Source organism: Erpetoichthys calabaricus, chromosome 5, assembly GCF_900747795.2.
Source record: "Erpetoichthys calabaricus chromosome 5, fErpCal1.3, whole genome shotgun sequence".
In the NCBI taxonomy this organism is placed as follows: domain Eukaryota; kingdom Metazoa; phylum Chordata; class Cladistia; order Polypteriformes; family Polypteridae; genus Erpetoichthys; species Erpetoichthys calabaricus.
Window position 1 is genome coordinate 143,510,992 of NC_041398.2, and position 12,296 is coordinate 143,523,287.

Here is a 12,296-nt window from a genome sequence, read left to right on the forward strand (position 1 = left end):
GTATTTTCTGCCATAAAACTTTTTTTCTCTCACTGTAGAATGGTGTTCAGAAGCTTCATTTTTTTCATTCACAATGCTCTAAGCCCCAAGTTCTGAACACCTGGGATGTTGAGATACCAGAATTTTATAATTCAATAAAATATCAGTGAAATTTCACAATACTTGATACCTTTTGCTACCACAGCAGGAACAAAAATCCAGTTCAACCACTTTTTATTACAAGTACCTCCATTATTTAAATGAAAAATATTGTGCCTTTTTTGTAACGGAAAATAGGCTTCTGTATAGAAAATAAAATATATAAATACTAATACATTTATACACTTATTTGAATGACACCTGTATCCAAGGCGACATACAACATTTCAGATACAACTGTCTGTTTTTGTTGTTTTTACAATTGGAGCACAGGTAGGTGAAGTGACCTGATAATGATCACCGGGTGTCAGACTGCCTGTCAAATACTACACCACACTGCCACGGTAGTAACAGCAGCTTTAAGATACTGGTATATACATCAAGAAGTTACTCGACTATCATTTAAGTAAACTAGTATTGGCATTCACTTGAATTTAGATTAAATTAAATTGGATAAGCTTTATTAATCCCATGGGGAAATTCAAATGCATATTGCAGATAATACATAAAAAACATGAATACAGATTCGCAGGACAGGTAACACATCCAATCAATAAATCGATAAATAAATGTAGTGATTACATCAGGTGGAAGCATTGAATTGCCTGATAGCAGTGGGCAGAAAAGATCCTCCGAGGCGCTTCTTAGGTGAAATGAACCTATGGCTAAAAGTACTCCAAGAGAGCGCCACCTGGAGGGGATGGAGGCGATTTTTCATGATGACATCCAAAGTTAATCTAATTTTAATCCAGTGTTAATACAATTTTTCATGATGGCATCCAATTTTAATGTATGATGGACGTGGGGAACAAGGTCACTGGCAAACCCAGCAAATTTGCTGTGAAAAACACTTTGGCAAATGTTTGCTGATCAGAATTATTAAAGAGCAACAGTCAAACCATGTAATGTAATGGGGAGGTGTGGCAATAGTTACTGCGATGGTATTTAATGTTAGTTGTATTGTTTGTAGTTTGTACGTCAGTATAATTTACTAATGTGGTGTTTTTGTTTTGGTTTTTTTTTTGGCCTTTTTGTCCTCCCCACACCCCCTCCTTCTTCCAACTACATTCTCTGTGAAAGATAATGGTCCGTGTCTAGGGTCAAGGAAACCACATCAACCATATGAATGGATGTCTTATCAGGAGGTAAGAATTAAATTACACTGAAACCCTGTTTAATGCAATACAAGACCAATATTATACAGGATGGGCCAAAATGAAGTACCACATTTTTCAAGGTCATTGCGCAAGGTAGAGTGGGTTGGGGTGGGGGTCCTTTGATAAGCAATCCTTTGTAGTTTGCAGTCGGCAACATGCCTTGGTCCATTGTGCACCGTGCTTTCGCAGTCAAAGAGTTCTTCAAAAACAATGAATCCATCATCTCTACGCAACACACCATCTGAATGCACTTCAGCATTCTTCCTAACAGTGACTTCCCAAATCGGAAAACAATTCTTCAGTGGATGGCCAAATTTAGTTAGATGGGTGCAACATTGAACAGAAAATCTCCAGGCCGTCCTTAGAATTTATAAATGGCTGAAAACATCCAAGCTGTAAGGGCATCAATTTTGCAGTCTCCTAAATGTTCAGCGTGCAAACATGCTTCTGCCTTAGGCATTTCCAACACGTCTTCGGGGAGGATTTTGTTTGAGGACCTTAATTTCCATCCATACAAAATGATGGTAATGCAGGAACTCGCTAAGAGACTGGGAGAGGTCGAGAGTTGTGAGTGAACATTCTACAAATTGTTCGAGATGCCATAGTCATATGCAGTGAGGAGGCACATTTCCATTTGAAGGATTGTGTAAATATGCAAAACTTTCACTATTGGGCTGAAACTAACCCTCGTGAACTTCATCAGAGACCCCTGCACAGTGAGCATGTTACAGTTTGTTGTGCCGTTGCAGAATTTAACATTGTAGGCCATTACTTTTTTGAGGAGGGGGGAGAAACGGTCACCGTCACTTCAGAACATTACATTGGAATGCTACAGAACTTTTTGCAGCACCAACTGTAAGAAATGGATGTGGTGGATACCTGGTTTCAACAGGGTGGAGCAACAGCTCATACGGTGCGGAGAGCCCTGTGGGAGATATTTCTGTGAAAGCTGATTTTGTGGCCATGTGGGGGTGGGTTTCACGTTCAGCTAAGCTCGTTCTGTATGATTTCTTCTTGTGGGGCTATCTCAAGTATACATACACTGACCTCAAAACCTTGAAGCCTTCAAGGACGCTATTCACCATGAAATCGTTGCGAACGAGTCATGCGAATGTTCAGAAATTGTCTCAGAGTATATCGTGAATGTTGGCCACCACCTTGAAGACATCATTTTTAAAACACAGTGAAAAAAATCTATTTTGTATACCCTCTCTTGTATCATAATGAAGTGTATTTTATGTTGTAGTGATTCTGTAGAATAAACATTTAAAATGTGATACTTCTTTTTGGGCTCATAATGTGTGTATGTATGTGTGTATATACTGTATATTACTTATTTTTTAATCAGTTAAAATTTGAAAATGGGTAGTTATTAGTCAGTGTTCTGGAGTTATAGAACAGAAAATCTAATGTTTTTATTTCTAGCACTTCACCCTCCTCACATAATAATCTGAATCAGTCTGTATTTGAACAAATTGTATCTTTCAATAATATCTCTCCTCATTCATACATAGCTGCTTTGCTTCATTGAGTGTAACCTTTCAAAGAAAAAGGCACAGAAGGTTTTCAGCAATCATTATTGTTGGCTCCAAAACAGGAGTAAACATCACTTTGCAATTTTTTTTTCTTTTTTGTAACAGACTGGTTGACTTTCTGAGTATTTCAAATTGAGTACACCTGAGTGAGGAAAAAGAAATGTGACTTAGTCTATTATAAACAATTTCTGCACTTGTGCAACCAGTGCATTTTCTTCTTGGTTTTATTTATTTATCTAACGGAATCCTTTACTTTATCCTTTACACCTCTTACTCACAACCTCACTTTCACTGCAACCAAGTGAGCCTACCCCACCCAGTGCATCCTGGGTATGATCATCATAAATGAGGTTTTGCCTGTTTGTGGTTTGGATGCCTTCTCTGACTTCCCATTTCACATACTCAGGCAATATGGGCTGTAACCTGCCCATGCTTTTTAACTTTTATTATCATATCTCCTCATCAAGGTTGGATTAGAGAAGACATTCTTCTTTCTTCTTTAGTCACCTTTTACAGCTTGCAATAAGGGCCTAATTTTTAACCTAGTTCACATTGCTAGTTTTTTGTTTAGCCAGGTGCTGCCTAAATAGTTTTTTTTTCCCCCCCTACTCTTTGCGGGTCCTTGGAACCTTTTAAAGAAAGACCCATTCTTTACCTACCCTCAGACTCTGTCTCTGGCCACATCTTTGGCTTTTCTCTGGACCTCATTCCCTCCATCTTGTGAATTTCCCATTGGGATTAATAAAGTATCCATCCATCCATCCATCCATCCATCCATCCATCCATCCATCCATCCATCCATCCATCCATCCATCCATCCATCCATCCATCCATCCATCCATCCATCCATCTTGGTGCACCTTGGTGTCCTGTTACACATACATAAGCTGCCTGTACTAAATAATCTAATTTGAGGATTAGTGAATTATATATCTGGATAAGTAACAATTCTCTGTGGGTAATCAACTAATAATCGCAATATATTAAAAAATGGACTTTAAAACAAACAAAAAAACATTTAAAAAAATCATTTTAGAGACAAGTGATGTCTGGGAGCATTTCAAGTGCACAGAAGCATGATTACAGGGTTTGAAAGTTTGAAAGCTTCTGTGGAGCAGAATGGTATAAGCTTGCTTATCTGTCCTTCTTTGAGACATATATCAATCAACCATCACATTAAAGCCACGTGCCTAATATTGTGTAGGTTCCCCTCATGCCACCAGAACAGCTGTGACCTGTTGAGGCATGGATACCACAAGACCTCTGAAGGTCTCCTGTGCTTTCTGGCACCAACATGTTAGCAGCATATCTTTCAAGTTCTGTAATTTGAGAGGTGGGGCCTCTATGGATTGGACACTTTTTACAGCACATACTACAGATGTTCGATCGAATTGACATCTGGGGACTTTGGAGGCCAAGTCACAACCTTGAACTCTTTGTCATGTTCCTCAAACCATTTCTGAATGATTTTTGCAGTGTGGCAGGGGGCATTATCCTGCTGAAAGAGGCTACTGTCCTCAGGGAATACTGTTACTGTCCTCGGGGAATACTGTTGCAGTGAAGGCATGTGTGTGGTCTGCAACAATCATTAAGTAGGTTGTAAGTGTCAAAGTGACATCCACATGAGCTCCATGACCCAATATTTTCCAGCAGAACATTGCCCAGAGCATAGCATTGCCTCTGTCAGCTTGCCTTCTTGCCATAGTGAATCCTGCTTCCATCTGTTCTTCAGGTTAATGACCTACATGCACCCAGCTGTCCACATTATCTAAAAGAAAACGTGATACATCAGACCATGCCACCTTCTTCCATTGCCCTGTGGTGCAGTTCTGATATTCACATATCTATGGTATGTACTTTGCATGGTGTACAGCATGGATACTCTGACTGGTCTTTGAGTATGCATCCCCATATGCAGGAAGATGTGATATACTGTGTGTTCTGGCACCTTCCTCAAATGGCCAGCATTAACTTTTTCAGCAGTTTGTGCTGCAGTGCTGTGCTGCTCTTATGTGGAGTCAGACCAGACAGGCTAGCCTTTGCTTCCCAGGCGAATCAACGAGCTTTGGGTATCCATAAACCTGTCACCGCACTGAGGAGATGCACTGACCCAGCCATCCTAATCTGACCCTTGTCAAAACCACTCATATCCTTATGCTTGCCCATTTTGTGAGAGAAGGTACTGGTGGTGATTGAAATGTAGATGGAACATTTGCACAGTTTTATTTCTTTTCTTGCAGGTAGCAGACAGAGCAGAATTCTTTGGATCAGGATTGATCTACAAGGGACTCAAGCCTGGACCAGATCAATTTATTGGAATCTTTGCACAAAATAGGCCAGAGGTAATTCCCCCACCCCAACCCTGTTTCCTAGTTAGCTCTTATTGCTCTTGCAGAAATGCTTTTTTTCTGAATTTTCTGAGGTCAGTTTAAACTTTAAACTTTTAGTTGTACTATTAACATTGTATACATTTTTTCCAGTATATTGGTTTGTTTACTTACTTGCTTTCAATAGCATCACAGTCATGCAATTAGTCTCCTAGTACAGATGTAGAGTAATTCACAAACTCTATGGTAACCATTCTACACCAAAAATAAATTTAAACTATAAAATTACTGTTAATCATTATTTATTACATATTATGCTTTTGAGTGACATAATATAAGAATGATAGAGCAAAACATGGGAATTTGAGGTGCGACTGTTTTTATTTTTTAACTGAGTAATCCATTTTCCTAAACTTCGTATCCATTCATTTTCTTAACCCATTTATTAATTAATCAAGTGTCTATCCTGACAGTGAGACAAGAACTGAACCCGGCTAGGACATCAAACAAATGTAAAATTTTGATGGGGTTATTGTATTTTATGAGTGTACCTAAATTGTGAAACAAAAACATCCTAAGGCCTTTAATTATGAGAGCAAAATTCTTTAGGATACACTATAGTTTAGTGACGGTGGAATACTGGAATGGGTATTTATTTTGAATGTATATATTACATCAGTATCCAGGTTAGACTGATTAGTGACTCTCTAAATTCTCCTAAATTTTGAGTTGGAAATGTGCCTAATATTGTTAGAAAAGCAGTTGGTTCGCAGCTTTAAAATCAATAAGCAGATTATAAAATAGATTGATGGATGGATTAGCCCAACATTCCTGTTCTTTAAAATGAAAACTGGAGTCCCTAGTGTGTGCTTGGTGTGTGGGTGTGTGTGCGTGTGTGCCCTACGGTGGGCTGGCGCCCTGTCCGGGGATTTGTTCCTGCCTTGTGCCCTATGTTGGCTGGGATTGCACCAGCAGAACCCCGTGACCCTGTGTTAGGATATAGCGGGTTGGATGATGGATGGATAGTATAATTTTTTGAAAATATTACATGGTCATAGAGCATAAGCCAGGAAACAACAGTGGAAAGAACGTCAGTATGTCACAAAGCACAGTTACACATGCCCACTTTTACCGGTCAGCCTTTGTGAACAAGTCAAGCAAGACATAGTCATTATCACAGTGAAATAATGTAATAGAATTCCAAATAAATTTCTTAAAAATGTTAGGTGTTTCTTCTTTTTGTTTTCCTTCATTCATGTGACTTAATTATGTTCTGATCCTCTTCTAAGTCTTAATAGATATGTAAAAACCAAATATCTCATTGTCTTAATTCAGTAATTAGACTGTTGTTAAAAAAAAAAAAAAATATATATATATATATATAATATTCCTGAAATAAAATATAAAACTTTATCATCATCAGAGTCACTCTATATATATTTCTGAAAGTAAATTACAATGTCATTAAAAGAAATGACCATTAAGGAGTTGTCCATGTTGATCAAGATGATAAAGATTTTGGTCTATGTTGGACTTTGGTTGGGCAGACTGGGAAGCAAGCCTGAAAATGTAACACCACTTCTTATTTTTTTGAAGGAATGGTCATCTTAAGTATTCTTGCAGTAGGTCTCAGAAGTCCTGGGAAATGTCTCTTGAGCGTGACTATATATATATATATATATATATATATATATATATATATATATATATATATATAATATAGGCAACTACACCCGGTGTGGTTCTGGGTGCTCATGCAGCACTTCCGCCACACCCGGAAGTGCTGCAGGAAGCTCGTCAGGAAGCACCTGGAGCACATCCAGGTACTGGATAAAAGGGGCCACCTCACTCCATTCCAAGAGCTGGAGTTGGGAGGTAATGTGACAGAACTTTGCGAGGGAAGCAGAGGCAGCAGGAAAAGAAGAGTGTAATGGAGGACTGTGAGAGTTTTGTGTATTGTGCTGTGTTGGAAGGAAAAGTGTGTTTTTGTCATAGCTGTCTTGGTTTCTGTTCGTGGTTGAGGCTGGTCTTCACTATATATATTAGTCCTAATGTACTGACTATTGTCTGTGCTAATGAGCTCAGATAATTCAAAAGTTTGTTTAAAAAGTGTTCTGTGAATGAAGGTAAATTGGAACAATTTTGCATAAATGGTAACGAACTCCCACTACTTACTATCAACCACAAGTTATGCATCCATACTATGAAGTATGGCTGCATTGTAGATTTACACCTGGAAGACTTGCAGTCATTTAGGGGAGAATGAATTCTGGACAGAAACATTTTAGGGTGATATATCTAAGTTTGTGCTAAAAATGAGTAAAGATCCCATTACCTCTGTTCTTCTCAGCATCTGTGTGCTCTGTAAGTCATACTGAAGTTTTGTTTATTTTAACACTAGAATTACCAAAGCCTTTGGAAAAAACTCGTAAACCCGGCCCACCTTAAATCCGTTTGCACCTCTTCATCAGCGTCTTTTGTTTTGTAAATGTGTCGATAAGCGCAAGCAGCAAGCAACCTACTATCCCATCCTCCCTCCGCTGCAGAAACAGCAAAAAGCTCTCCCAGCTCAAGCCTTATTTATCTGGGAGTGAGGTACCAGGAGCTGTATAGTGTAAAAAATGTATCGTTATTTGGAATACATGCATTTCATATGTGTTCCGTGTCAACAAAGATCTGTGTAAGTGTAGCCTGACAAATGTTGAACAAATACCTAAAAGACAAACTTTTTTCATGTTTTAGTACTAACGACAAAATTTTGACATGTGTTAGACTGAAGTCCAAATATCAAATAAGCTCTTTCACAAAAGGTACAAGTAAAACAAGTGCACTTTTATTCAAGACTATAACCAAAGAAAAATAAATCGAGTTAGTGTACTTCATTGTTATGACTGCTTTGGTAGTACAGCGGTAAGAACTACTGACACATAATCAAGAGGTTGTGGGTTTGAGCCTTGCCGTGTCACAAAATAAACGTTTTGAGTAGTGAGCTGCTCTTGTTGTTACTATTATACAATAAAAATATACATTTGTTTTTATGTGTAAATGTATGGTACTTGTAAAGGTTAGCGTTTTTTTTATTTTTTTTTTTTTTATTCAGTTTTATTCTCTGTCACGTTCACACTCTCCCCGATCTGACACGGTTATTTTTCAAATAAATACGTGCTATAACAGATGAGGACAAGGGTTCTGCATTCGCCAAGGTATCGGGCAAAGCCCAGTTTGTGATTGTGTTTTGTGATGGTCTTTACTTTAAAATCATTTATATGTTACTTATAAAAGCCAGATCGAATGTTATTTACCTTGATTTATTTACTTATCTTCCTACAGCATAAAGTCACAAGTAGACTGCAGAGCTTCCTCTGTTTGACACGAGCATGCTGACAAAGTACATGTGTACTGAAGTGACTTTAGCTGCAGCACTTTTACTACAGCAGGTCTCTGTTCTAGAGAGAAATTTTGCATTTCGAAACCAAATTCTGACTTTTCTGCTATAGCACAATTTCAGACCAGTGAATTCACCGGTGCCAAAATGCAAGATTGCAGCAGGTTCACCCAATCCCAGATTGGTTAGTACAGAATTATGTGTGTTCATAGCAAAATTTACAAGTCTTTATGAGTCAAGCACTGAATAGCCAATCAGCTATGGACTTACAAGCCTGAAAAACAGAGCAACAACCTTCCTTCATGCATAATGAGCAAAAGGTGCTATTGGCAGTACATGGAGATTATCCATATATCCTTCAAAAGAGGAGCAATACTGCAGCAACAGCTGCTAAGGAAGCGGAGATGTTGTGAAAGAATATCTCTTAAGGAGTGAATATGTAAAACAGTTAATTAATGAAATCTGTGTAAACATTGTATAGTAAATTATTGTATTGTGCAAAATCTACCCTTGCCAGTGGTTCAAGTATATGTATTCAGTTTTTGCATTGTTGATTTTAAAAAGGGTAAGATCCATGGCATTAAGTGTTGAACACATACAGAGTTGTTATATTCATTGAAGTAGTACGCTGAATGATGTCTAATGATATTTTTCCTTCAATGAATCCTGTATTACCTTGTAATTACATACCAAATGAGATTAATGGTTATTTATTTTCAGATTTGAGACGGCAGATATTTCGCCACAACATTTGTAATGGAAAAGAGGATACCTTGATATATGCATGGAGTATTCAATATACATACTTGCACTTCCTTCTGTGTCTGAAATATAATGTTGTGAAAATACTTCCTGTTCATTTTTGTTGTAATGATAGAAGTTTCAGCCTACTAGCTTATGTGATAGGCTAAGCAGCATAGCATGCATAATAACCAAGATAGTTAGTGAATGGGTGTTATTGTATGCTGTAGTTGTAAATCTTATACAGAGCTTGTAGATTAAAAAATTATGTGAGCACAATAAATGAAGTGCTTGATAAAGACCATGTTGACAATTAGATTAAAAAATTATGTGAACACAATAAATGAAACACTTGATGAAGACCACGTTGACAATTTCATCCTAATGATATTGCTTGTGCTCTGTACAATAGAACAATGCAAGTTTTTTCTTCATTCTTGATTGTTGCATTGATAAAGATGTGTGTTCCATTCACACAGCCAGTTATATTGGGAATTCCTGTAATCAGTTATTCATTTAACAGAGGCTTCCATCCAAATGAAAGAACTAAGGTTAGGGTTAAATAAAGTGAAATGTACTTTGTTTGCCTGGCCATATGAAGTATAATAAAATACAGAAGTTTCGTAATCCGAAACCACTATAATACACCATGTTTATAGCAATGTGTTAGATACGGATTGCATGTCAACCCCAAACTGCCTTTGGACATCTAATTGCAGCGCAGGTAGATTACATAGATGACAAAATTAATTTATACAAAAAAATGACCCATAGAAGCAAAGCTGAGAATCAAAATGTAATAAATCAACTATATACAAATCCTAGAAACTCAACAACAATATTCCGATTCTGTAACCGCCCACCCTTTTCCCAACATATACAATATACAAATAACACGAAAAAATGTGTACCCAAAATATATCACAATGTCCACTCAGTTTTGTCTCTTCATAAAATAAAATATTCCACAATGTTTCCAAGTCTTCAGATGTGCTATCCTAGAATAAAAGATTATTTGCTCACTCAGTCTTGATCCTCTTAACTGTCCTGTCCAATGGCTTTCTGGCTTTAAATAGCTCATGCCTGTAACCTCCACCATGAAGCTTTGGCTCTGTTTTCCTCTTCTTTTGCCTTCCTTTTTTAACAGTACTTCTGCATCTGTTTCTGTGGCACCCTCCCGGAAATCACTGCAACAGCCCCATACCTTACAATGGTACTCCCTATTGATGTATTCTCAATATGCCCACCTTAGGCCTTACACTGTTTTCTATATGTGCTCAGACAGAGACAGGGTTCTCATTTGTCATAACACAACAGAGTGATAAAAGAACAAAAACAGAAAATAAATTTTATGTGCCAGTGCTACAATATCTTTGCCTTATTCCAGTACAGAACCACAAATTAAAACTGTATTAATAAATATATAGATATACATACTTGCAGAAGACCAGAGTCTTCAGAACTGTTTTTTGAAAAGGTGAGGGAATCTGCAGAAGGGACGAAATTTGCTTAGAAATGCTGGAGTTATATAAATTGAATTTCTCTGCTTGCAACACTTTTTTTTTCATTCTTTTTATATGGTAGTTATTTATTTCTGTCTCGGGAAGATAGCCTGTATGCATTTGTGTGCAGACACAACATCAAAGTTAGGAATACTTTCATTATTGCTATGCTGATCTGTGGCATGGTGAAAACTGCTGTTTGCACCAAAAAAAAAAAAAGTGGAAATGTGCATGTTTTGCATTGATGTGAGCAGAATGCCCCAGTGTGTCACACTAAACATGTTGTTATGTTTTAGAAGGTCAGGTTGATCAGTGTAGGAAGTGAGGAGAGATTTAATTTGGTTGGTTAAATAGCAGTATTCCCTTCAACTCATTAGTAATTAATTAAAAAATTTTGTAAGGGTCTTACTTTATTTACCTCACTTTTCTCTGTTGTACTGAAACACACTTGTTTTAAGAAACAGAATAATATTTATTGATAAACATGAGGATTATAGAAAAATAACTACATATTTATTTAATACAGTGATCAGCGATGGGTGAAAATCCGCAATATAGAAAGACCATATAAATAAACTTTTTTTTTTTTTTTTTTTACAGTTTAAGCCTTAAAATACCCCTCCCACACGCTTTAAACACATGTAAACTTGTAATGGCGAGTGACATAAGCGTAACGCTTTCCTTCCCAAAGTATATCCAGGAGTTTTACCTTCTCCTGAATAGTCAAGGTGTTCTTCTGGTGCTTAGGCTCACAACTACCGGAAGGCTTAGAAGATGCAGGATGTTTGGGAGCCATCGTAGGGCTTAAAACAAGATGAAGTTCACAAAAAGTTTGCTCACAACAATCGGACCACAAGCAAGGTACGTGATATGCAGAGAGCTGAGATGCGTCGGGGACCCACACTTGCTGTTCTTGCGAGATTACACCACGTTAGCAGCAGCTAATCGGAGCCCAAGAGAATGAAAATCCTGCTCTGATTGGTTGAGTCTCCTCTTTCAGCCAATAATGGGCCTTGTAAGAAATCATCTGGGTACTGTAATGCGAAACTTTGTGTACCGTAGTGTACAATGTATGTATATTTAATGATTTACTGTACTGTATTGCTTAAATGTTAATTATTTATATTATATACAGTATATGTATGTGTGTATATACATATATACAGTGCGTCCGGAAAGTATTCACAGCGCATCACTTTTTCCACATTTTGTTATGTTACAGCCTTATTCCAAAATTGATTAAATTAATTTTTTCCTCAGAATTCTACACACAACACCCCATAATGACAACGTGAAAAAAGTTTACTTGAGGTTTTTGCAAATTTATTAAAAATAAACTGAGAAGTCACATGTACATAAGTATTCACAGCCTTTGCTCAATACTTTCTCGATGCACCTTTGGCAGCAATTACGGCCTCAAATCTTTTTGAATATGATGCCACAAGCTTGTCACACCTATCCTTGGCCAGTTTCGCCCATTCCTCTTTGCAGCACCTCTCAAGCACCATCAA

General features: G+C 37.4%; 1 protein-coding gene and 1 long non-coding RNA gene across 6 annotated transcripts in view; one reads left to right on the forward strand and one right to left on the reverse strand.

The window, feature by feature from the left end:
- LOC127527972 (uncharacterized) overlaps positions 1-12,296 on the reverse strand; it is a 242,483-nt gene that overhangs the window by 134,108 nt on the left and 96,079 nt on the right. The gene's annotated exons all lie outside the window — the stretch shown is intronic.
- The window catches only part of acsl1a (acyl-CoA synthetase long chain family member 1a), a 279,599-nt gene that overhangs the window by 92,442 nt on the left and 174,861 nt on the right, over positions 1-12,296 (forward strand). For all 5 annotated transcript variants that reach the window (XM_051928437.1, XM_051928438.1, XM_051928440.1 and 2 more), the window contains exons 4-5: positions 1,219-1,283; positions 5,071-5,172. In XM_051928437.1, coding sequence (XP_051784397.1) covers positions 1,219-1,283; positions 5,071-5,172 — 167 coding nt within the window. The remainder of the gene's footprint in view (positions 1-1,218; positions 1,284-5,070; positions 5,173-12,296) is intronic.